The sequence below is a fragment of the Hyla sarda genome, chromosome 1 (genome assembly GCF_029499605.1).
Source record: "Hyla sarda isolate aHylSar1 chromosome 1, aHylSar1.hap1, whole genome shotgun sequence".
Classification (NCBI taxonomy): domain Eukaryota; kingdom Metazoa; phylum Chordata; class Amphibia; order Anura; family Hylidae; genus Hyla; species Hyla sarda.
The window spans coordinates 313,555,401-313,583,365 of NC_079189.1; the positions used below are offsets into that span (position 1 = coordinate 313,555,401).

Below are 27,965 nucleotides of genomic sequence, written 5' to 3' on the forward strand. Positions count from 1 at the left end.
GGTTAAATTCTATAGAGGCGGCGCGCAGATGGTCTTGGTGGCGAGTTTCTCCTGGACTTCAAACACATCAGAGGACCCGGTGACAGGGACTGGAGAGATATTCTTCTAGGAGAAGCGATTAAGGACCAAAGGATTGAGGAGGGAGACATGGAAGATGTTTGGGATGCGCAGAGAAGGAGGGAGATGTAACTTGTACGCAGCCGGATTGATGCAGCGAAGAACTTTAAAAAGGACCCAAGAACAGCGGACCCAACTTGTAACTAGGTTGCTTCAGCCGAACATATCGCCACACACCCTCTGAATATAATTCTGACACACTGTACCTCCTAAATATTCAACACACTGTACCCTCTGAATATAATACCGCCACACACCGTACCCTCTGTATATAATACTATCACACACTGTGCTCTCTAAATTTAATACTACCACACACTGCACTCTCTGAATATAACTTGCTGTGCAGTGCACCCTCTGAATAAAATACCCAAATGTTTTGTGGCCCATAAAAAACATACCACCCAAGAAATTCCTCATAATATACACTATACTTCTGAAATACAAAACACTCTGTGTCTTCACATATAGTAATAATGCCCCATCTTGTGCCCCTACATATAATAATTATGACCTGTCCTGTTCCCCCCCACATAATAATAATGCCCTCTGCCCTGTGCCCCTAACATATATTGCCCCCTGTGCTGTGCCCTTCACATATAATGCCCCCGTTTTTTGCCCCTCACATATAATGCCCCCATCATGCACCCCTCACATATAATGCCCCCTGTGCTGTGCCCCTCACATATAATGCCCCTGTGCTGTGCCCCTCACATATAATGCCCCCATCCTGTCCCCTCAGGGGGCATTATATGTGAGGGGCACAGCACAGGGGGCATTATATGTGAGGGGCATAGCACAGGGGGCATTATATGTGTGAGGCAAAGCATGGGGCATTATGTGTGTGGAGCACAGCACAGGTGGCATTATATGTGTGGAGCACAGCACAGGGGGCATTATATGAAATAATGCCTCCTGTGCTGTGCCCCTCACATATAATGCCCCCTGTGCCCCTCACATATAATGCCCCCTGTGCTGTGCCCCACACATATAATTTATATGGGAGGGGCACAGCACAGGGGGCATTATATGGGAGGGGCACAGCACAGGGGGCATTATACGTGAGGGGCACAGCTCAGGGGGCATTATATGTGTGGGGCACAGCACAGGGGGCATTATATGTGAGGGGCACAGCACAGGAGGCATTATTTCATATAATGCCCCCTGAGCTGTGCTCCACACATATAATGCCCCTTGTGCTGTGCCCTTCACATATAATGTCCCCTGTGCTGTGCTTCACACATATAATACCCCCTGTGCTGTGCCCCACACATATAATTTATATGTGTGGGACACAGCACAGGGGGCATTATATGCGAGGGGCACAGCACAGGGGGGCCCCCTGTCATGTGCTCTTTACATATAATGTCCCCTGTGCTTTGCCCTGCAGCCCCTCACATTAAATATTCCCTTTTCCCAAATTTTTAAATCCCCCTCCTCCTGTACGATATAGTTCCCCTAATCCCCTGGGCCCTGAGCATACCCTTACTTACAGTATGCGGGCCGCGGCCTCTAGTGGATCGCATCCCCGCAGCTCACACGTTGTGTAATCACAGCGTGTGAAAGGTTAGTGAATGGTGGAGCAGGAGCTTACAGCTTCGGCTCCACCATGCAAGGTGGTGGGGGGGGTGCAGCAATCTCGGGGGGGGTCAATTGCCCCGTTGACCCCCCCCCCCCCCCCGGATCCGCCACTGGTTCTAGGTTCGGTCACCAGTAATGACGGGAAATGAGCAAAGTAGATTTCCGTATTCCTGGGTGGCCTGCCAATGAGGAAGAATGTCCCCAGTTTAGCATTTAAGTACTTTGGCGAGTTGGTACAAAAGTGTTTCCCGGGGGAACTTGCTGAAGGTTGACTGGTGCTGCCGTAACCAATCGATCTGGAGGCACAATATAGCAAGGTAAAGGTTCCAGACCCACTACATCAGAGGCACGAGAGAGGGCATCATCTCTGATAATAATTGGCAAACCCAAGGAAGCGTTGAATAGTCTGCAGACCAGAAAGTTGTAGCTAGGTTAGGACCAAAGACAGCTTATCAGGATCCATCCGAAGAGATGGATTTGAGACAATATAGCCGAGGAACATCAGAGACGACTTCTCGAAGAGACATTTCTCGAGCTTGGCGCAGAGTGTGACTGACTTCCAAGTTGGGCAAGAAGATACACCACAACACAAGTGTAAAGGAGATCTCGAAAATGTAATTGACAAATTCTTGAAAAACGGCTGGGGCATTGCAGAGACCAAACGGCATCACAAGGTACTCATAATGTCCATCACAGGTGTTAAAAGCCATCTTCCACCTGTCTCCTTCAATAGGGCAATCATAGGGTCTATTAGGAAGCGGCACACAAGAAGCGCGCAGAGACAACGGGGGAGGTAAGAGACAGTGGGCAGGCTGCGATCACATCACGGGATGCGAATCGCAGTACAGAGTATGCCGGGCAGTGGAGGAGGAGTGCGTCCGCTGAAAGCATGTCTGACTACGGCGTGACTCCTAACAAGTAAAAATAGGGCTTAATGGCATGGTGGTGTTTTTGGAAGACAGCAGTAATGTTATTATGATATGAAAATTTTGATAGGACAGAAACCTCATCCCGCTGTATCCAGTGCACGTCTTAAAGCATACCGTCATGTAAAACTGTATATTGTTCAATACCCTGTGCTTTTTATATTTGAGACAATATCATCAAATAGATAGAGGAGACAGATAATGAGATAGACAGATCAACATCAATTTCAATCTTCAATGATCTAATGGTTTCAAAGGAATCAAATGCAGAAATCCAAGTGGTGGATATTGCATTGTGGCTCTTCTGAAGTTCTCCTATGGTCATCAAACTTTGATCTGCACAAGAATTGTTTGAAGATTGACAAATGAAAAGTATGCTTTTGACTAAAGAGCTGAAACATTGCTCTGCACATGTTGGGTGTATATAAAGCAAAAAATACTGCTTCTCTATCATTATTATTAATATTATAATCATTGTTAGTTACTTTTAGGCTAAATTCACACGATTCAAAAGGATTAGTAAATAGGAGGAAGGATTTTTCCTTCCTTGTTGGATGCACTTCTGGATTTGGCTTAAAGTAAAACTGTCAGTAGAGTCACCCGCACTAACCAGTGATACTGGCTGGTAGTGTGGGTGATGCTGATTAAAACTATGCCTACCATGCCCGGATCCGTTGTGGCATTCCTCCGTTTTCTACCTAATTGTGATTATGCAAATAACCAGTCAGTGGCACACGGGCACTGTGAAGTCTCAGCGTTTGGCCCGCTCATACATATTCATACAATCCCCTCTGCCTCCCTGCTTTGTATTTACTTCTACTGCGCATGTACCGTGGCCATCTTGGATCATCGGGGTAGCGGAGGGGATTGTATGAATATGTATGAGTGGGCCGAGCGCTGAGACATCACAGTGCCAGAGGCCGCCATCGTGCCTCCACCGGTGCCATTTACTGGTGATTTGCATAATCACAATTAGGAAGATAATGAGGAATGCCACCATTGGTCTGGACATGGTTGGCATCGTTTTAAGCATTACCAGCCAGTGCCACTGGTTAGTGCGGGTGACTCTGTTATATTTGTTATTGCAGATTTAAAGTGACATTAGGCATGGAGGGACACGACTACATGCTGGTTGGTAAAGTTGCAGTGGCAAGAAAACTACATCCAGGAAATATATTATACAGATCTTTTCCTAAACAACAGGTCTTGTGCATGATATACTCTACTACTGTATGATTGCCACTATAACTGTACAACCCAGTGTGCAGTAGTGTATAGATAGGACTAGTCATCATTATTCAGTACAATACTTTTTATCTCCATATTTCTTTCCAGCGGAAAAGCTAATTGTCCGAACTATTAAAATATTATTTTAATGAAAAGGGCACAGTGCATGGCATAGATGTAAAAAAAAATACCATAGTCAAGAATTGCTGATTACTAGCTTTTATACCAGAATTTTTTTTTTTAGAAAAAGCCAACAAAACAAAATGGTACCAATAAATACTATAGATAAGGGAAAACATGAGCCATCATACAGCCCCATTTATGAAAAAATCAATTATAGGGGTCAGAATAGGAGAATTTTAAGCATACTTTATGATTTGGATATTGTTGTAATTGTATGGACCTAGAAATAAAAAGAATATGTTATTTTAACTTTAAAATAGAAACAAAACCTAAAATATGCATAAAGGCTTATTTTTTTAATTTTTTTTATTTCTCCCCATAAATTTTTTTTAAAATGTTTTTATCATACATGTTGGGGATAAAATGAGTGATGCCAATTCAAATTACAATTGTTATCACATAAAACAGGTTTTCATTTGGGTACGTAGATGGAAAATTTAAATGGGCACTGTCGTCAACATTTTTTTTTATATATTGTAGTACATATGTACTACAACATATCTCTAATATATTTTCATTATTATTATTATTTTTTTTATTAAAACGTTTTAATTTAGGTTTAAAAACCGGTCACTAGGGGTCTCCCTTCTAGTGGCCGGCTGCAGGCTGGCGTGACGTCACGCCTGAATTCGGACCGATGCCGGCCGGGCATCGGTCCTTATTCATTCAGCCTGGGCTCGCTCCCTGCCTTTCAATCAGACAGGCGGGAGCGAGCGCATTGGCTCCTTGGGCTCACACGGCCACTCCTCCCGCATATTTATCAATAATGGTCTTGGCTAGATCATTTTTGTTGTTTGTCTAGATGCATTTGTTGTGCCGGTGCTGCTCCAAATTTATCATATTGTCACAGTGACCATGATAAATCTGCACCCAGATAATTTTCTATCACCGCTTTCAGATCATGTCTACCCTGCTTCTGAGAAGCTTGTTTGTGTGTTTGGCTTTGTTTGTTTTAGTTTTAATTTTAAAGGAGTAGTCCAGTGGTGACTCAGTGGTGAGCAACTTATCCCCTATCCTAAGGATAGGGGATAAGTTGCAGATCGCGGGGGGTCCGACCGCTGGGGCCCCCTGCGATCTCCTGTACGGGGCCCCGACAGCCCGCGGGAAGGGGGCGTGTCGACCTCCGCACGAGGCGGCGGCCGACACGCCCCCTCAATACAACTCTATGGCAGAGCCGAAGCGCTGCCTTCGGCAATCTCCGACTCTGCCATTGAGATGTATTGAGGGGGCGTGTCGGCTGCCGCCCCGTGCGGGGGTCGACACCCGCTATCTCGGCGGAGAGCCAGGGCCCCGTACAGAGAGATCGCAGGGGGCCCCAGCAGTCGGACCCCCCGCGATCTCAAACTTATCCCCTATCCTTAGGATAGGGGATAAGTTTTTCACCACTGGACTACCCCTTTAAGGCAAATTAATGTCTAAAAGAAGGTCTGCAAAGAGAGTCTCCCTCACATTTGAATAGTGGTTTACCTTGCCGCAGGCCAGGAAAAAAAAACCTTTATTGTTTGAGAGACGTCTGTTTTAGTTGAACAGATATTTAATTTATTTATTTGTTTTTTAACCTTTCATTTTTTTATCATCACTTTGTCGGTTATTTTTTTTAAACTTGGGCACATGAAATTGTGAGATGTCGGCCATTGCTATCAATCCTTTATCATTCCTTTTAGGTACCTTAAAAATATATATCTGATTGTTTCATATGAACAACTGCTTTACTTTTCCTTTGCACGTTTTTTTAATTTTTAACTTTGTATGTCTTTAACCCCTTAAGGACCGGGCGTTTTTCGTTTTTTGCTCTTTCGATTTTTCCTCCTTACCTTTAAAAAATCATAACTCTTAAAATTTTGCACCTAAAAATCTGTATTCTGGCTTATTTTTTGCGCAACTAATTCTACTTTGTAATGATATCAGTCATTTTACCCAAAAATCTACGGCGAAACAGTAAAAAAAATCACTGTGCGACAAAATTAAAAAAATACAGCCATTTTGTAACTTTTGGGGACTTCCGTTTCTACGTAGTACATTTTATTCTCTAGGTCCATACGGTTAAAATGATACCCTACTTGTATAGGTTTGATTTTGTATTGCTTCAGAAAAAAATCATAACTACATGCAGGAAAATGTATACGTATGTATAACTTTTTTATTTTTCCGTATTCAGGGCGCTATGAGGGATCATTTTTTGCGCCGTGATCTGAAGTTTTTGTTGGTACCATTTTTGCATTGATCTGACTTTTTGATTGCTTTTTATTCATGATATAAAAAGTGACCAAAAATACGCTATTTTGGACTTTGGAATTTTTTTGCGTGTACGCCACTGACCGTGCGGTTTAATTAGCAGTATATTTTTTTAAATCGGACATTTCCGCACGCGGCGATACCACATATGTTTATTTTTGGTTTTATTTACACAGTTTTTTTTTTATTATTGGAAATGCCGGGTGATTCAAACTTTTATTAGGGGAAGGGATAATTCAAAGGGTTAATGATCTTTTTTACACTTTTCTTTTGCAATATTATAGCCCCCATAGGGGGCTATAACATTGCATTTACTGATCTTTAACTGTGTTCATTGCATCTCCATAGGGATGCATTGATCAGGGTTTTCGCTCAGGCTCATGCTTGAAGCATTCAATCGGCGATCGGACTGCAGGAAGGAAGGTAAGAGACCTTCCTCCTGTATAACAGCTGTTCGGGATGCCGCGGGCCGGGCACTTTTACTTTCACTTTTAGCCGCGTGGCTCAGCTTTGAGTGTGCGGCTAAAGGGTTAATAGCGTGCGGCACCGCGATCAGTGCTGCGCGCTATTAGAGGCGGGTCCTGGCTTCACTATGACGCCGGGCCTGCCATGATATGATGCGGGGTCACCGTGGGACCCCGCGTTATATCACGGGAGTGGGACCAAGGACGTACTCATACGTCCTTGGTCCTTAAGGGGTTAAACATTCTTATTCTCTACCTTATTCTTTCTCTCTCTCTCTCTCTCTCTCTCTCTCTCTCTCTCTCTTTCACTCTGGTTGATGATTTTTTATTTTTGGCAAACAGACAGCAGTAGTAATCTTTTTTAGACCTGGTCAGGAAGTGGTCGAGATTTGCAGTTTTTTGGTTTTTTTTGCACTAGTTGTGGCAAAATTTGCACAAAAATAAAAAACACGCAGATAATTTCGTTACCAATGCATCCGTCACTGAAAAAAAATGGTCTAGCAACACCAAAAGGTCAAAATGACGGATTTTAGAACTTTGAAAAAAATCTAAAAAAAACCCTGCAATTAGCGCAAAGAAAAACATTTGCAAATGTAGACCAGCACAATACCTGATCTGTGTCCCCTGTAGTTATCCATGTGGTTATGGCAGCTTCTGTGGTCCCTGTTGTCTCCTGAATATAATTTTTGCTTACTTGCAGCCCAGACTTGCTTACTTGCAGCCCAGCTCTGTGTAATGGCTGCCAGCAAATTGCTTTTCCTATCCATGTGCATGCTGTGTTTTTGTAAACACAGTCAGCAGCACACAATGTACAAGTCTTTTCTTTCAAACTATCCTTCCCCCAGCAATAAATCATGCTATGCTCTGAATGGCAGCAGTTAGTCATTAGATCTACAGCAGGAAAAGAGCAGCGTTATGTGCTGTGGAGACGCTGAGCTGTTTCTCTCCTGGCAAAAGCCTCACACAGGGAGGGGAGGGGGAGTGGAGGTGTGGCTGTGAACAAGACAGAAATCACATGGTCTTTGTCTTCCAGGAGGGTGGGGGCTAGTCTCAGTGAGGGCTTTGCACAGAGACAAGGAGGATATGATAATGACGTCTCTCTGCATGTAAGTGACAGCTGAAAGAGGGAAACTGCTCTACATAGCTAATGAATAATATTTAGACAAATAAATAGGTTGGTGAGAGGGAAAGTATGGGCTATGGGTTTAGTTGCACGGAGTACCCCTTTAAACATCTAATGTGAAGTTGAGTATCTACTACCATGTAAAATGTGGTTAATGTGGCCTATGGTGCTTAGGGCCAAACTCAGGTTCAGAGTCAGCATTTATCTTGCTCCAGGATGTGGAAGATGGTCTTAGCTGCCAGAGAGTGCCAGGTTGCTCCCTGAGCGTTGTCCCAGTATAAGTAGCTGCTGATCTTGTGGACCAGGTGATACTGGTGCATAAAGCCAGATGCACAGACAACAGAGCCAGTAGAGACAACAGATGTGGAGTACAGAAATTGCTACTGGTGGGCATACAGCCCAGGTATCCTTCAGGAGACACAGCACGGATGGATGGGCAGGAGCTACAGGTCATCAGCCTGGTGGTAATAGCGGGAGACTTTGCACAGACCACAGTGAGTAAAACACCTGCACATTCCTGGCTCTACAATGCATAGTCATTACAGTCTATAACGAAAGAATTGGCTACTAGCTAAGCTGAAATGAATTGCACATGTATTACAATAAATCACTCTATTGGACATATGATTACTTAGTGATGGGCCAGCATTGATTAAAAAAATTGTGAAACTAAATGTATGATGTCTGTACAGTCATGGCCGTTAATGTTGGCACCCCTTAAATTTTTCTAGAAAATGAAGTATTTCTCACAGAAAAGGATTGCAGTAACACATGTTTTGCTATACACATGTTTATTCTCTTTGTGTGTCTTGGAACTAAACCAAAAAAGGGAGAAAAAAAAGCAAATTGGACATAATATCACACCAAACTCCAAAAATGGGCTGGACAAAATTATTGGCACCCTTAACTTAATATTTGGTTGCACACCCTTTGGAAAAAATAACTGAAATCAGTCACTTCCTATAACCATCAATAAGCTTCTTACACCTCTCAGCCGGAATGTTGGACCACTCTTCCTTTACAAACTGCTCCAGGCGCCTTTTCCCAACAGCAATTTTAAGATCTCTCCACAGGTGTTCAATGGGATTTAGATCTGGACTCATTGCTGCCATTTCAGAACTCTCCAGCAGTTTGTTGCCATCCATTTCTGGGGGCTTTTTGACATATGTTTGGGGTCATCGTCCTAGACCCAAGATCTCGGACACAAACCCAGCTTTCTGACACTGGGCTGTACAGTGCGACCCAAAATCCATTGGTAATCCTCAGATTTCATGATGCCTTGTACACATTCAAGGCACCCAGTACCAAAGGCAGCAAAAAAAGAAAAAAAAAAAAAAACATCATTGAACCTCCACCATATTTCACTGTAGGTACTGTGTTCTTTTCTTTATAGGCCTCATTCTGTTTTCGGTAAACAGTAGAATGATGTGCTTTACCAAAAACCTCTATCTTGGTCTCATTTGTCTACAAGACATTTTCCCAGAAGGATTTTGGCTTACTCAAGTTCATTTTGGCAAAATGCAGTTTTTGTCAGCAGTGGGGTCCTCCTGGGTCTCCTGCCATAGCGTTTCATTTCATTTAAATGTGGACGGATAGTTCGCGCTGACACTGATGCTTCCTGAGCCTGCAGGACAGCTTGAATATCTTTGGAACTTGTTTGGGGCTGTTTAGCCACCATCCAGACTATCCTGCATTGACACTTTTCATCAATTTTTCTCTTCTGTCCACGCCCAGGGAGATTAGCTACAATGCCATGGGTTGCAAACTTCTTGATAATGTTGCGCACTGTGGACAAAGGCAAATCTAGATCTCTGGAGATGGACTTGTAACCTTGAGATTATTGATATTTTTCCACAATTTTGGTTCTCAAGTCCTCAGACAGTTCTCTTCTCCTCTTTCTGTTGTCCATGCTTAGTGTGGCACACAGACACACAATGCAAAGACTAAGTGAACTTCTCTCCTTTTTATCTGCTTTCAGGTGTGATTTTTATATTGCCCACACCTGTTACTTGCCCCAGATGAATTTAAAGGAGCATCACATGCTTGAAACAATCTCATTTATCCACAATTTTGGAAGGGTGCCAATCATTTTATCCATCCCATTTTTGGAGTTTGGTGTAACATTATGTCCAATTTGCTTTTTTTCCTCCTTTTTGGGTTTAGTCCCAATACACACAAAGGGAATAAACACGTGTATAGCAAAACATGTGTTACTGCAATCCTTTTCTATGAGAAATACTTCATTTTCTAAAAAAAATTCAGGGGTGCCAACATTTACAGCCATGACTGTAAGTGTATGTAGTTCTGTAAGTGATGTCTGTAAGACTGACTGCCTTAGTGTAATTTACAGATTGTCCCAATGTAAATTCATAGCTGGATTATTTCATTCCAAATATATGACATACCAAAGCCTTTTTTTTTTTACCATTTTTTTTTATAATTAAATCTGCTCTGTACTAGGTCACATTCAAATAGGCCTTATAATCAGAAAACAAAAAGTGTACCCCCCGAACTCCTGTATGGGGCCCCGACTATCTTCTGTAACGGGGCATAAAGCATGAAGCAGCAGCCAACACGCCCCCTCTTTATATATCTATGGGAGAGCCATTCGGCTATCTTAGGCTCTTCCATACAGATATATGTAGGAGCGTGTTGGCCGCTGCTTCGTGCAGGGGGTTTACACGCTCTGTTCCTGGGGAGACCTGGGGCCCTGGGACCATCGGCGATAGAAAACTTATCCCCCATGTGCCTAGTTTTCCAAAACACTAAATTCCATCTTGCTTTTGGGAAACAATTAGATATTTTCACTAAAAATTTAGATGAATATAGCAGAGGAGCCAATGCTATGGTAAACGCGCCAAGACAAACTCTGTATGTATCTACTGTGGAAGTTCAGTAGGTGAATGCATTTAAGAAACCTGTACAACATTCCTATTCTAGTGTCCGCTTATAAAAATTCTACTGAAGATTGGGGATATCCCAGTGCAGCTGTAGTAAAGTCTACATTCTCCATACTATATGGAAACTTTAGACATATAACAATATTATAACATATAACATCCCATGACTCTGATACATATGGGGGATTTTCTGTCTGATTCATATTAACTTCATCAGTCTCCATCAGGAGCCATATAAACTAGCACCAAGAGAGAATATTGCAATGCAGAGGCAACATGCAGCAGAAAAGGTTGTTCCTATTACTCCATAGATTTAAGCTATAAGGACTCTGCCCTGTGTATGGCCGTGTTCACACATTTAGTTTTTATTTGCAATTACTGAACACAAAGTCAGATATGGATCTGAAAACAGAATTCTCGGTTTTCCATTTATAAGTGCCCTCCTTTCTTTATCTGTCTGTCAATTTAAATTCAATAAATGCAATTAAAAACCTGAAATGTGTGAACACAGCCTAAAGGACCCAGCCGTGCAGGACTTAAAATCATTGCTAGATGGCAGCACATCTCCCCATGTAAATGGACGAAGGTGAATGGCTGCCTGAATGATTTAGCAATCGTGTGGGTGCTGTTTACTGCCAATTATTGGCCCTTCTAAGGGGTCCTTTAAATGAGCACCTTACGTCTTGTACATTGTCAATAGGCGCTTGTATCAGGCAGCTATCTGCCCCTGTAAGGCTAGGTTTCCACTTGTTTTTTTTTCTGGCAGTTTTTGGAATACTGCCACTGCAGTTTTTGAGCCAAAGCCAGAAGTGTATTCAAAAGGAATAGGACATATAAAGGAAGGACTTACACTTCTCCTCCCTTATGGATCCACTTCTGACTTTGGCTCAAAAACTGCAGTGGCTGTTTTCCAAAAACTGCCAGAAAAAAAACCAAGTGGAAACTTAGCCTAAGGGTGCATTCACACCACGTTTTTGCAATACAGTTCCCTTATCAGTTTTTTGATGAAAAACGGATTCCTCAAAACCTGACTAAACTGTATCAAAACGTGTCTACAATTTCAACCCGTATACAATTAAACACTGTATACGGTCTGAAAAATGATGTCCGGTTGCATCCGTTTTTTAAGAAAAAACGTATAAGTTTTTAACTTTTCACTCCGTTTTGAATAAAGTTTCACTTGTTTGATTGAAATTCCAAGAAAAAAAACTGTGCACAGTCAAAAACCGTTCTGTGAAAACCAGATGGAACCGTACGCACATACGGTTCTGAACGGTTCCCATTGACTCCCATGTGAAAAAAAAAAATGTATACGGTTTAATACAGTTTTTCACCCGGACCAAAAACCGTGGTAGGAGAAAAAAACTGACAAAATCGTAGAGGATGCAAAACGGACACAACTTGATGTATCTTTTGGCATACAGTTTTCAATGGAGAGTCAATGCATACGGTTTTCAATGGAGAGCCAATGCATACGGTTTTCAATGGAGAGTCAATGCATACAGTTTTCAATGGAGAGTCAATGCATACGGTTTTCAATGGAGAGTCAATGCATACGGTTTTCAATGGAGAGTCAATGCATACGGTTTTCAATGGAGAGTCAATGCATACAGTTTTCAATGGAGAGTCAATGCATACGGTTTTCAATGGAGAGTCAATGCATACGGTTTTCAATGGAGAGTCAATGCATACGGTTTTCAATGGAGAGTCAATGCATACGGTTTTCAATGGAGAGTCAATGCGTACGGTTTTCAATGGAGAGTCAATGCATACGGTTTTCAATGGAGAGTCAATGCGTACGGTTTTCAATGGAGAGTCAATGCATACAGTTTTCAATGGAGAGTCAATGCATACGGTTTTCAATGGAGAGTCAATGTATACGGTTTTCAATACGGTTCCATACGGTTCACATAGAAAACGTATACGGGAACTGTATTACAAAAACGTGGTGTGAATGCAGCCTAAAAGGACCCTTAGACTTAGAAAGGATGCAATCTTAACAAAATCCCTATGCTCGAGAGGCCAACTTGACCCCTGCACCATTGCATCAGTGATAAAAGTAAGCTATGTGAAGGCAGGTTAACACATTGACCTTATCTTGCCAGATGGAGCTGTCTGTCTCACTACACAAATGAAATAAGTGATCTCATCATGTATGGTGTCATATAGTGTCATTGTCAGTTCAGGTGATCATAAATAAAGCTTTTGTACTAAGCTGCTGGAGCTTCAGGATTGCAAGTAAGACCTGATATAGCTACACATCTACACCGTACAAATTCCCATTTTTGCATGATACTATATAAGCAGTTGGCAGAAAAAACTAACAAGCATCCAAATATCCTCCATCCACCGTGTGCCCGCGCCCGCGCAAGGCTTTGTACAGAACATCTCTTGTTTTTAGAAATGACCCACTCATGTCACCTTCACCTTTGTTTGCTGCATTTCTTATTTTGTGTCTCTTTTGCAATTCCTTTCTATTAATGCGTTTATCCGCAGACACCGAAATGCACATGAATAAATATATTAGGTTATATGTAGACACATATTTGAATTTCATGAGAAACATTTTTTAATAAAGGTTAAGCTTCCTCCTTAAGGCATCTGAGACTCCCAGGCTGTGCGCTGAAATGTTTAATGCACTTCTCGCCATGTGTTATTGCTTAAGTAATGAGCAATTATTGAGTTTCTTTTGAAAGTGTGAAAGGTTGTCATGTTATTTATGAGCTTTTAAGGGCACATGTACCTTTTCGCTGTCATCATTGCATATGTGGTCTTGATGTACTGGCTGACACTGAAACGAGGGGCCCAAGTGACCTGCACAAGAAAAATAATAAAAGAGATATATCACTCATTGTAGCAAATGGTTCTAAAAGGTGCCTATGCAAATACTGTTAAACCTCTAGAGAAAATCGAGTGGCAAAGTAAATGACATAGTCAGTGCATATAGTGATCTGAAAACCAATTACACGAAAATCTGGCCTGAGTAAGGGGGTGGCCATTCCAGGAGGTAATGTTCTGGAGAGGTTTTACTGTTATGGCCTTTGTTTGCAGAGTCAGATCAACCACTAATACTCACCGTATGGGTGCGTTCCCACACGGCGTATACGCAGCATATTTCACGCTGAGCAAAATTTACAGCAGCAGCGGGAAATACGCTGCGTATCCCTTGCTCACTATGCACACAGGGCTTTCCGGCGGCAGCCCTATGTGTGCAGTGAGTTTTGGAGACGGAGCCGCGCGTCACAGACACGCCGGAACCTGGCCCCGCCTCTAAAACTCACTACACGCATAGGGCTACCGCCGGAAAGCCCTGGGTATATATTGAGCAAGGAATACGCAGCGTATTTCCCGCTGCCGCCGTAAATTTTGCGCAGCGTGAAATACGCTGCGTATACGCCAGGTGGGAACGTACCCTTAAACTGCATTGTAATCTTTGTTGTTATCATTGCACACACATGATATGTCACAATTATAGAACTAATAGGTCCCTAGTGACAAGTCATTGGCACCAAAGTCAGATCCAAAAGGGTTTTCTTGTGCTAGACACCCATTACTGGATCAGAGACAGAACCCTCTTTAAAGGGGTATTCCAGGAAAAAAAATTTTTTTTATATCAACTGGCTCCAGAAAGTTAAACAGATTTGTAAATTACTTCTATAAAAAAATCTTAATCCTTTCAATAATTATCAGCTGCTGAAGTTGAGTTGTTGTTTTCTGTCTGGCAACAGTGCTCTCTGCTGACATCTCTGCTTGTCTCGGGAACTGCACAGAGTAGAAGAGATTTGCTATGGGGATTTGCTTCTAAACTGGGCGGTTCCCGAGAGCACTTAGACAGAAAAGAACAACTCAACTTCAGCAGCTCATAAGTACTGAAAGGATTAAGATTGTTTAATAGAAGTAATTTACAAATCTGTTTAACTTTCTGGAGCCAGTTGATATATGAAAAAAGTTTTTTCCTGGATAACCCCTTTAAGATCCTCTGTCTTAGGGTTCTTTTAGATAGGCAGAACAATGCCTGATAGATCTTGCAGCTTGGTGCCCCTTTAATGAGCCTTTAACACAGCTCAATGAATGCCAGTGCCAGTGTTGCACAAACCATTATTGGTGTGGCCCCTCACATACATCATTGCCGATTTATATGGGCAGATGTGCAGCTTACCAAAAGATGATTTTAAGAGCCACACAATTCCAGCGATCCGCTAGTAACAAGAGATTGCTCATTCATTGGCTGATCACTTGGTCTTTTACATAGGGCAATAAGTGGCTTGTTCAGCCCGCCTAATGTGAATGGCTCTTAAAGGGGTACTCCGGTAGAAAACATATTTTTTTAAATCAACCGGTGCCAGAAAGTTAAACAGATTTGTAAATTACTTCTATTAAAAAATCTTAATCCTTCCAGTACTTATTAGCTGCTGAATTCTACAGAGGAAATTCTTTAATTTTTGGAGCACAGTGCTCTCTGCTGACATCTCTGTCCATTTTAGAAACTGTCCAGAGCAGCATAGTTTGCTATGGGGATTTTCTCCTACTCTGGACAGTTCCTAAAATGGACAGAGGTGTCAGCAGAGAGGAATGAGCTCATGATGTCAATAGAGAGCTCTGTGTTTCAAAAAGAAAATCATTTCCTCTGTAGTATTTAGCAGTTTATAAATATTGGAAGGATTAAGATTTTTTAATAGAAGTAATTTACAAATCTGTTTAACTTTCAGGAACCAGTTGATTAAAAAAATAAATAAATAATGTTTTCCAGTGGTGTACCCCTTTATATGTGAAGGAGAAGTTCAGAACTCATTTCTCTTTTATTATATAACAACCCAATGAAGATTTGGTCAATGTGTGTAAGGCTTCTTTCACACTGCCGTTATGACACCACAGTGTGACGTCCGGCGGGGAGGAAAAATACATCATGCAATGTTTTTTTTCCTCCTGTTACTCCTGTCAAAAACAACGGCGCTCGACAGACCCTATAATATTAAATGTGATCTGTCAGGACCCATTGTTTCCTGTTGTGCCCTGCCAAAAATAACGTCCTTTAAGGCACACAAAAAAAAGTGCCTGACGGACGTTTGCAGACGGGTCACAACGTTGGTGTGAAAGGAGCCTTAGTTTGTCTAAATTGTAACTGTAATTCTACAAAGCATTATAATCTAAATTAATCTGGTATAGCATAAAAAAGATAGCAGTGGATTTCCCTCAATTCCCCATGTTGTACACATATTAGAAATATTCAAAAAGATGAACATTTAAATGTTCCAAATCACATGAATTTCAATTCTCCATAGAACATCTGTTTAACCTGTATCCTGCCCTGTACACAAGCCAAGGTATTTCTATGACCTTTCTAGCAGGCTATAAATTGTTGGACATTCTTCTGAGACCTAGAACAATAAGCTATATGGCATTTGGGAATGTCACTGATTTGTATTCTAAAAAAATAACCTTGTTTACAACTGTCCACCAAAGATGTTTTCGTTTTTTTTTACTATTAATAGGCTTCTCCACCTCCATACTTTTAGAAGAACTTGATGAACACGGCCGGCGCAGTGCCGGTCCATCTGAACAGCTTAGTCATATAAGACACAGTGGCTGCTAAGGATACGTTACCTAAAAGCACCAGCTTAATACATCAGTTGGCAAGCTGTGGCTACCTGGAAACCAGTGTGTTCAAACTCAAGGCCAACGTGGCTCCGAGCTGGGGCAGAAAAGGGGCAAAGTTGAACTCAAACTATTCTTTATCCCTAAATACTACAGTAAATACATGTTTGCAAAAAATAATATTTAGGCAAAAGACTGTTAAAGAATTGAAAGATATCTTAGGCTTGGCAGGGTAGTACACTTTAGAGCCCTGCGCGGGACTGTTTTTTCAATCGCGCTCCCACGGATTTTTGACCAATCCCGCCCGCTCCCGCAACATTTGTGTCCAATCCCGCCCTCTCACACTAAAATGTTTGTCCAATCTGCCCGCTTCCGCTAACATAGGAATGTACAGACACTAAGGTGCAATGCTCTGCACATACTCCCCATGTATAGCAGTGTGTGTAGTACATTTTATATACCGTAAGTTTTATTTTATTTATATAGGTTTTATTTTATTAACTACATGCACCAAAATTTGTATGCTTAAAATGGTCCTCTTCTGACCCCTATAACTTTTTTATTTTTCTGTATACAGGGATGTATAAGGGCTCATTTTTTGCGCCGTGGTCAGTAGTTTTTATTGGTACCATTTTTGTTTTAATGGGACTTTTTGACCACTTTTTATAATTTTTTTATGGCATATGAAGTGACCAAAAATTTGCAATTTTGGACTTCAGTATTTGTTTATGTGTATGCCATCGACTATGCAACTTAATTAACATTATTTTTTAATAGTTCAGACATTTATGCATGTGGCGATACCACATAGGTTTTTTTATTTTTATTATTTTAGTTAAAAAAAAATGGGTAATGCAGAGGGAGGGGGGAATTCAAGCTTTTATTAGGGAAGGTGTTAATAGGAAGGGGATTTTTTTTTTAACTCTTTTTTGTTATACCCCCCAACGGGTATGTGCAGTCTCCAGAGCATTGCACCCTAGGGTCTGTAGAAGACCCTAGGGTGCAATGCTCTGCAGTCTGCACACCCCCCCCCCCCATGTGTATAGCAGTGTGTGTGCGTATGTACATTTCTATACAGGTGGGGGAATGTGCAGAGCATTGCACCCTTGTCTGTATTACAGACTAGGGTGCAATCCTCTGCACATACCCCCACCGGTATAGGAATGTACAAACACACTGCTATACACATGGGGGGTATGTGCAGACTGCAGAGCATTGCACCCTAAGGTCTGTAGAATACACTGGGGTGCAATGCTCTGTCTGCAGTCTGCACATACCCCCCATGTGTATAGCAGTGCAGCAGAGCAGACTGCAGACAGAGGCCCTGGGAGGATCACCGACCCGGCTGGGGCCGCAGCACAGCACACAGTGAGTGTGTGTCGTAACATTGGACTCATTCTGACCTACCGTACCGGGTCCGGGCCGCCCAGCGGCAGCAGAAGATGATGGATGGATCCTCCAGGACAGGCTGAGAGGGGGATCCAAATACATAAAATGACGGTAGGGGAGGAGAAAAGTTGGGAGGAGAAGCAGCCCTTACTGAGGCTGCTGTGGGATTTTGCAGGATTTGCGGGACCTGCAGGCATAGCCCCTGACTGCCCGCGTCCGCCCGCAGTAGCCTCCTGACTGCCTGTATGTTTTGGGTTGGGTTCCGCGGGATCCCAATCCCAATGCAGGGCTCTAGTACACTTCTACCGCTCCAGGGGAGAGCTGGGGTTCCATTCAGGAGAACACAAGGTTTTCAACATGCTACCCTTCTCTGAGATCACTTCATGAGCTGCACATGTTGCCTGAAGCTGCATTGTACCTGCAGAGTGGGTCAGTAGCTATATAGTCTGTATTAGAGAGTGGGCATTGTTTTAATAACTTCTGTACAGCCCAGTGTCATACAGACATTTTGTTATTTACTGTGGTGAGTGCAACTTAGACACTTGCATTTCAAGGGCCAGAGAAAAAGATTTAACCTTGGTTTCCTAAATAATCATAGTAGGATCATTAAAAATTATAATAAAAACCTGTCCAGAGTTCCACTTTAAGTACTTTGGGGTTCATTTATCAAGGTTGATTTAGGTAAACGATTTTTCTACACCAGTGGCATTGCTAGAGGAGTGCGGGGACCCCCCCCCCCCCAAGCAAGGTGACACCACTGGGGGTGACACCACACCAGGTGACACCAACCCTAGCTACACCACTATTCTGCACCTTAAATTTTTTGGGCCGTAGGGTGTACATGCCTCATATTAATTAAATGGTGCAGGGCATGTGATTTATACGGTGCTAGTATACTTTTTTGTGAAGTAACACCACTTTGTAACTTTTCATCCCGTTGCGCCAAAATGTGTAATTTTTTTAATTTTTTTTTACAAATACTGTCCACAGCTAGTTTTGTTAGTCAGACATGGGCTGGTCTAGATTTGCAACAAATTTAGGGCTTTGTAATAGTGTTGAGCGGCATAGGCCATATTCGAATTCGCGAATATTCGCGAATATATGGACGAATATTCGTCATATATTTGCGAATATTCGCATATTCGTTATATTCCCGTTTTATTTTCGCGTATGCGAAAATTAACATATGTGAAAATACGCATATGCGAACATTTGCATATGCTAATTTTCGTATATGCGAATTTTCGCACAAAAAAAAACGAATATTCGTAATTACGAATATATAGCGCTATATTCGCGAAATTCGCGAATATGCGATATTCGCAAATAATATTCGAATTGCGAATATTCGCGAGCAACACTACTTTGTAACAAATTGTGCGACACTTGATAATGACACAAAGTCGCACATGATAAATTTTCCACCACTGCAAAAAGTTTGCCAGACTATGACATAGCTACTCAATTTAAGAAAAAGCTTCTAAAACAAAAGTCACAATGAAAAGTCTCTAAACAGCAACTGAGACAGATCGTGCGACAAATCAGCACCGCAACAACAGAGTAAACTCTTTCTCATTCTGGTCTCCCTGTAAACAGACAAAACATTTTTTGCCTACTCAGATTGCCCCTGGGTCCTGGCAGCCACAGAAGGACTATAGGAAACAATGTATCCCCATATTATTTGTCAGAAAATACAGATACCTTAGAATGCTTGCAAGATTTCTGTCCTGTGGGGTCAGTATTCTTTAACAGGATGGGGGATAAGTGACTGGGGGTTCGACCTCTAGAATGGAGCCCTGCAAGCTAAATCATTCATTGTCTATGGAAGTGCCAGAGATACCCGAGTATATTGCTTGGGTACTTCTGACTCTCCCATGGACAATAAATAGAGTGCATGCCGTCCACCACTCTATGCAGTATGCGAGTTGGGCTCCCGTTCTCTTGAGATCGTGGGGGTGTCAGTCACCCTATCTACAGGATAGTGTGGATAGGGGATACCGTAATTAAGGCTGGAGTACCTCTTTCAGTTTTCTTCCTCTTTTCTTTTACTAGGGCACCAGAAGCAAAGAAGAACCACTCCAAAATCCATATGCAGCATAATATGCATATTTTGATGTAGATTCGCTGCAGATTTCAACCCTGCTACAGTCAAATCTAAGACAAATCTGCAACAAATTTGACGTGCAGCTGATTTGACAATCCACAACCTGTTCATATTTCCATGTGGGAAATGACAAAAGCTCATCCACTTGTCTTCTACTGTAATCTGCTGCAGGTTATAAACTTTCTGTTCCCGGTGAATTCATCCTAAATTCCCTTCAGTAAGGAAAAGTGTCAAGGGAAATTGCTAAAACTGATGCAAGAACATTCCAGGATGCAATACCATAAAGTAAAGTAAAACAAAAAGCATAAATCATTTCTACATGTTAAAATAGTTGGTGTTTTTTTTGTCTGAAAATACAGTATAGATTGCTGCCAATATTGGTTTGTGCCATAAAACTATTTCATTCTTCAGTACAGCTGAAAGCACAAAGAATAGTTCAGAGATTTTCCATCTGTGTAGTCTGGGCCAAAAATACAGCAAACATTGCTTTATAGATTCAGATTATGAAAGTAGGCATAGCCTATGATCATCTGAGGCCCCTTAAGTTTAAGAACCTCTCCGCATTGTTCAAATATAAAGGGAAATCACTCAGAAACACAAGTAGTCATGTTCCTGTTATTAGTTGTATATAGGTAGGGGCAGTTATCATTTAATGATATGTATTCTGCAAAGGGAATACCACCGAGAAATACCTCATAAGAGATGGCACTTAGGATGTTTGCTCCTTGAGAAGTGGTTTTACAGGGATATGTTCAGCTCCCCTGTATAAATACAGCATTGGGGTGGAGGGGAAAAATACAGCTAAATGCTACTTTACTGAAGTATCGCATTCTTCCTGCTGCCAGCATTTGCTAGTGCCATGAACATCTAGCTGGCAAAGGAGACTGAAAAATGAAATAAGAAATCTGATTGCTATGGGCATCTGCTCCCCTTTATGGTTTTCTGTTTATATATGTGGCCTACTGTAGAGTCAGTACATTAGAATGCAATATATACATCTTTTTGATGCATGACTACTAGGGCTGCACCATATGGGGAAAATGTGCGACTGCGATTATGGGACTAAATATTGCAATTTCGATATGCGATGAGATACAATAAATAAAAGGTGAAATCCCACCATTTCATGTCCAATCTCCTCCATTTTACAACTATCCACTCATTTTATGCACACCGCCCATTTCACATCCCCCCATTTAATTTCTATCTCCCCCTGTCACATTCTCGCCTCATTGTCACATCTCTCATCACATTTCCCCCCTATGTCACATTCCCCCTCCCCCTGCCAAATTCTCCCCCCATATCACATCTCACCCCCCCTGTCACATTGCCCCCTCCCTCTGTCACATTCCCCCTCCCCATTAAATCCCCCCCTTTTACATTCTCCCCCGTCACATTCTCCCGCCGTCACATTCTCCCCCGTCACATTTCCCCCTCCCCCTGTCACATTCCCCCCTTGTCACATTATCCCCCCCGTCACATTTCCCCCCCTCCGTCACATTCTCCCCCTGTCACATTCCCCCGTCACATTCGCCCATCACATCCCCCGATCCCCTGTTACATTCCTCCCCCCGTCACATTCCACCCAGTCACATTCCCCCCCCCCAGTCACATTCCCCCTCCTCCTGCCACATCCCCTTCCCTTGTCACATTTTCCCCCCGTCACATTCCTCCTGTCACATTCTCCCCCCCTTCGTCACATTCTCCCCCCCTTCGTTACATTCTCCCCCGTGTCACATTCCCCCCTGTTACGTTCCTCCCCCGTCACATTCCACCCCCGTCACATTCCCCCCGAGTCACATTCCCCCGTCACATTATCCCCCCGTCACATTATCCCCCTGTCACATTCCCTCCCCCCTGTCACATTATCCCCCTCCCCCTGTCACATTATCCCCCCCTGTCACATTATCCCCCCCTGTCACATTATCCCCCCTGTCACATTATCCCCCCTCCTGTCACATTCTCCCCCACTGTCACATTCTCCCCCTGTAGGTAGCTTTTTGTACTGCAGCAATACACTGGGTTTCCCAGATGATTATCAAATCTCCCACCGAATTCGGGAAACCTAGTGTGTTTGCAGCCGAAAAAGACCTTTCCCCATACTTTTATGGTAAAGAGGAGACATCGGACCGCACGGAGACAAACAGCATCTGCAGGGAATGGGAGGAGGTGAGCAGAAGTTTTTTTTTATTTCTCCCTGCGCCCTTTTACTTAGCTCAGTGTTTTTCTACCAGGGTGCCTCCAGCTGTTGTGAAACTACTACTACAAGCATGCCTGGACAGCCTTTGCCGGTCCGGGCATGCTGGGAGTTGTAGTTTTGCAACAACTGGAGGCATCCTGGTTGGGAAACACTGACTTTTAGTATTTAAATTTGTTTTTACCTGCCCTATCCGCAGGAGATACGTTTTAGATCCAGGGGGAGGGGGGGGGGGCACATTGCTCGGACCCCCACAATCTAAAACTTATCCGAGCTACAATCTCCCAGCATGCTCTGGTGAACTATTGTATGGTATCATTACAATAGATGTGCCCTTAAAAAACAAAAAGCCCCCATACCGATGTGTTGATATATAGAAAGTAATGACTCTCAAAAAATGTTTGCTGAGTAAAGGGGTTATCCCAAGATTAACAGGATAGGTGATAACTAGCTGGGTCACATGCTGGGACCCCCACCGATCATGAGAATGGAGTCCCCTTGTCTTTTGAGTGAATGAAGTGGCAGCACACATGCTCGGCCATAGTGCTCAGCAGTGTTTGGAAGCACCAAAAAAGGTGAATGGAGTAGTGGCTGAGCATGCACACTACTGATCCATTTTCTCAGGGGACAAGGGCTTTTGTTCTTGTAATTGGTAGGGCCCCCAGTGGTCGGACCCCAATTGATCTGCTATTTCATTAGGGGTTCATGAAAAATAGTAGAAGTAGTTTAATGGAATGGTCAGCTTTAAAGAGGCACTGTCATTGTTAAAAACTTTTCATACATTGCAGGACTCATTATAATATGACATTTCACAATATACACCTGTTAAAATTTTTTTTAATTTTCACCTGAAATTCAAGCTCAAAATAGCCACCACTAGGGGTCGCTTGTCTTTTAGCCAGACAGACTAGTCTAGATTTTACAGCATACTGGATACCGTCCGTAAAGCATACCGGTATCCAGTATAGGAGATTTCTATTGTGTATGCAAAACTACAGATAAAGGATGTGTGGACATGCTGGGAGCTGTAGTTTTAAAACAGCTGGAGGCAACAGCTGGAGGCTCTAACACAGTTATTTACAAACATTGCAGCTTCAGTTGTTACTAAACTACAACTCCCAGCATGCTGAAATAGTCAAAGCTTTCTCGGACTCCTGAATGACAAAGAAATTGATCAGACATTCAGGAGTCTGTGAAAGATGAATGACACACATAGTGACAGCTATGCTGATTAGCATCCAGCTTTACTAGGAGAAGATAAAACAGATAGAACATGTATTCATAAAAATGCTGTACTTTTATCTAAAAAATCCTTGCACTAATTTTATAAAGATCTATTCTTATATTTATACATTGTATCCTGTTATGAATTTACCATAATGTCTTCTGATTACTGCAGGCAAGCTCCAGGTATCTTCCTCTGACCCATGACACAGCATAAAAGCAGAGAGGAAAGGGTTACAGAGTAGAGAGTACTGATTGGCTGACGGCACAGGCTTGCTCCTGTGAGGGAGACAGACTGACACGCCCCCTCCAGCCTGCACAATGAAAAAGTAACTCACCAGCAGATAAATGCTTATATCTCTGGATATATAGGTCTGAGAAACATAAAAATTATATGCACATGATCAGGATTGAATCCTGAGTAACATATCACTTGTTTTCTTTTTTTTTTGCACTATGACAGGTACGCTTTAATGATAGATTTACCACTGCCTAGGGTAGGCACTTTCTTACTGTGGTGAAGAGGCTGGATTTTTATACAAAACATTTCATAACAGGCTTTTTCGTACAATGTCTATTGTAATACAATACAGTATTGTTATTTAAGAAAAAAAGACTATTTATAATATAAGTACAGATGAGGTTTCAGGAGGTGTGCAAGCATAGAAGAGGGCATCCATATGACGAAGCTTCAAGAACTGACACTAACACATCAACAAGAACTGTAGTCTTCGAGCTGATAATAAGCAGAGGGCACCACTGACTGGATTCCAGATGTTCTCAGGCTATGCATACTGTGCAGGTGCCAATGCAACAAGCATTGAAGGCTGCTGCTCAGCCCATGTTAATATACCCTGCTAAGAACAGTTCTTTTCACAGAAAAGAGTAGGAGAAATGTTTCTATCTTTGGCTGTAACCATATGCTCCGAGTCATGCTAACGTCTGTCATCCAACTTCTTAATCTGCAGGGAGAATTCTAATTCTAGAGCAGCAATGATTATAGGGCACTATTAAACTCATTTGCTTTCTTTAAGACACTGTTACAGCACTAAGTTTGCTTCTTCATTTTTGCCTTTTTAGTGTTTAGGCCCCTATTTACAAGGCGGAATTTCCAGGCGGAATAAGGTACAAAAATTCTGCTCGGAAATTCTACTACATTAGGTTAACATTCTGGTAAATAGGATTTCTGCTGTCCCAGTCACACGCCAGATCATCTACTGATAAATTTCTGCTGCGGAAATTCCATATTCCGCAAAAACAATGAACGTGTCAATTCTTTTTGTGGAATTGCGCAGTAGAGTCCGATTGTAGTCAGTGGGAATTCCAGACAGATCTGGCATGTTCAGCGCAAGAAATTCCGCACAAATTCTGCACTACTACTATGCAGAATCTGCAAAAAATCCGCTGCCAGTTTGGCAAAACAGATTCTGAGCGGATGCATAGAAATTCCGCCATGTGAATGTGGCCTTAAAAGGATAGATCTGCAAAAAAAAAAAAAAAATAGTTTAGAGTTACTGTCTTGCGGCACTGGGACCCTGTGTTCTTGGCACCTTATTACATGGAGTTCATATTTGCATGCAAACTTTGTTGAAAGTTAAGTGGCTGCCAAAGAAACTGGCTCTAGAGTATGCATGTGCTTATTTCTTGGCTATGGTTATGACAGCCAACTGCGACTTGAAAAAGCCTACGGTATAAGCCAGCACAATGTAAGATTAGACAATAAAAGCTGCATATTTTTTAAGGCCTGGTCCAGTAGTGCATCATCTTCTTTTAACCCCTTAAGGACCGGGGGGGGGTTTCCGTTTTTGCATTTTCGTTTTCTGCTCCTTGCCTTTAAAAAAATCATAACTCTTTCAATTTTGCACCTAAAAATCCATATGATGGCTTATTTTTTGCGCCACCAATTCTACTTTGTAATGACGTCAGTCATTTTGCCCAAAAATCTACGGTGAAACGGGAAAAAAAGTCATTGTGCGACAAAATTGAAAAAAAAAAACGCTGTTTTGCAACTTTTGGGGGCTTCCGTTTCTACGTAGTACATTTTTCGGTAAAAATGACACCTTATCTTTATTCTGTAGGTCCATACGATTAAAATGATACCCTACTTATATAGGTTTGATTTTGTCGGACTTCTGGAAAAAATCATAACTACATGCAGGAAAATTAATACGTTTAAAATTGTCATCTTCTGACCCCTATAACTTTTTTATTTTTCCGTGTATGGGGCGGTATGAGGGCTCATTTTTTGTGCCGTGATCTGAAGTTTTTAACAGTACCATTTTTGCATTGATAGGACTTATTGATCTTTTTATTAATTTTTAAATGTTATAAAAAGTGACCAAAAATGCACTATTTTGGACTTTGGAATTTTTTTGCGCGCACGCCATTGACCGAGCGGTTTAATTAATTATATATTTTTATATTTCGGACATTTCCGCACGCGGTGATACCATATATGTTTATTTTTATTTACACTGTGTTTTTTTTTATGGGAAAAGGGGGGTGATTCAAACTTTTAATAGGGAATGGGTTAAATGATATTCATTCACTTTTTTTTGCAGTGTTATAGCTCCCATAGGGACCTATAACACTGCACACAATGATCTTCATCATTGATCACTGGTTTCTCCTAGGAAACCAGTGATCGACGATTCTGCCGCATGACTGCTCATGCCTGGATCTCAGGCACTGAGCAGTCATTCGCGGACAGCGAGGAGGCAGGTAGGGGCCCTCCCGCTGTCCTGTAAGCTGTTCGGGATGCCGCGATTTTGACACGGCTATCCCGAACAGCCCACTGAGTTAACCGGCAGCTTTCACTTTCGGTTTTAGCCGCGCGGCTCAGCTCTGAGCGCGCGGCTAAAGGGTCAATATCGCGCGGCGCCACGATTGGCGCTGCGCGCTATTAGCGGCGGGTCCCGGCTTCACTATGACGCCAGGCCCGCCGTGATATGATGCGGGGTTACCGTGTAACCCCGCTTTATATCAGGGGAGCAGGACCAAGGACGTACCAGTACGTCCTTGATCCTTAAGGGGTTAAAGATCCATACTTCTTTTGGCTCCATGTACTAAGATACTTTATAAACCTATGTTGACAATTTGAGGATTCTCTTGTACATTAGGCATATTAGTTTCAAGGGTATTTATTGAGCAAGGAGGTTACAGGGACTGTAAAGGGGAGATTTATCAAAACCTGCCTGTAACAACCAATCAGATCATTGTTAAAAATGAAAGAAGCGATCTGATTGGTTGCTATGGGCAACTGGGCAACTTTTCCTCTGCACAGGTTTTGGTCGCGGAAGTGTTTTTTATAATAAGACAGTATTAAGAAATGTTACACACTGAAACTACTATATCAACTACTACTATACCTAATATTTGTTGCTTCAGACGACCTTAGTTGCACAAAAGCTTTAAAAGGGTATTCCCAAATCTGAAAGTTATTTCCTATCCACAGTTAGGGGATAACTAAGCTAATTGGTGGAGTTATGACTTCTGGGACCACACACCGATCACGAGAAAATTATTCCCCAAATAAATGGAGCACTGTCCTTTTATGCAAGGGACAGTTTTACTTCAATCTACTGCATAGATACTGTACGCACATCTTGTTTTCAACAAACTTCTAGATTCATTTTAATGAATCACAGTTTTTTATGCAAAGATTTTTGAAAAAAAAAAAAACCTTGTGGGCCATGTACAGGGCACTGCTGTATAATTTGGAGGCACACCAAAGGTATAGAATGTGCCCATTGAACATATCTACAGAACAATATGCACAATATGTGATAGAAATGTATTAATAATGTTGATTTTGTTTTAATTGATTTAGTTGTGATTTTCCCTGTGAATTTATGTGGCACCGGTGTTGGTGCAATACATTAAAAAGGCGTGACATGAACCAACCCTTGGATTTCTCAAAGGAAATGGAGAAGTCACTATAGGACAGGCCAGTTATGTAGACATAGGTCAGAAAAAAACAGCAAGGGTTTCCACCATTTGTTAGGTCATCCTTGTTGGTAATTTCTACATTAGCTAGCCTAGCCACCAGTAGTTTTATTTCATAAGGTTACCACCCCCTGTAGGTATTTTCTCCATCTACAAGATCCCCACTATAAGTACTATCCCCTATAACCCAGGTTAAGTATGTAAATAATGCTTCCCATTAGCCAGATATCCCTTGTAGACAGTTTCCCATATTACACACGTCCACCCATTGCATAAAATACTTTATTAGCCAGGGCCCACATGTAGTTTCCCCCGTTACCCAGGTCCCCGTTCTTAGTAGTTTAAAATATTAGTCAGGAACACCCCTTAAGGTAGTTTGCACTATTAGACACAACTCTTCTGCAGATAACCTAAAAAAGATGCCACACAAATGGATGTGTTTTGCTTTCCATATTAACAGTAAGATTTTTTTTATTGTAAAACAATAGTATATCTAATGTTTATTATAAAAAAAATAACATATTACAATTAATAAAACACATATATCAATCAACAGATAAACAATCACTATCTTTTTAAACAAAGAAACCCCAACATCTAACCCACACTCTGGCTAGTTTCAACTTTTATTCTGGTCACATAGATTTCTATTTTCCAGGTGAAAAGTTAGGTTTTAGTTAAAGGGGTTGTCAAGTGGAATTTATTATTTTACTATTAAGCCCAGGCTGCCTAATAACACAACAAAAACTTTAAAT

General features: G+C 41.9%; 1 protein-coding gene across 3 annotated transcripts in view; it reads right to left on the reverse strand.

Annotated features, from left to right (window-relative positions):
* RNF38 (ring finger protein 38) overlaps positions 1-27,965 on the reverse strand; it is a 316,802-nt gene that overhangs the window by 90,638 nt on the left and 198,199 nt on the right. For 2 of the 3 annotated variants that reach the window (XM_056518279.1, XM_056518280.1), the window contains exon 2: positions 13,500-13,570. The exons of the other annotated variant lie outside the window; for it this stretch is intronic. In XM_056518279.1, coding sequence (XP_056374254.1) covers positions 13,500-13,570 — 71 coding nt within the window. The remainder of the gene's footprint in view (positions 1-13,499; positions 13,571-27,965) is intronic. 3 annotated transcript variants of the gene reach the window in all.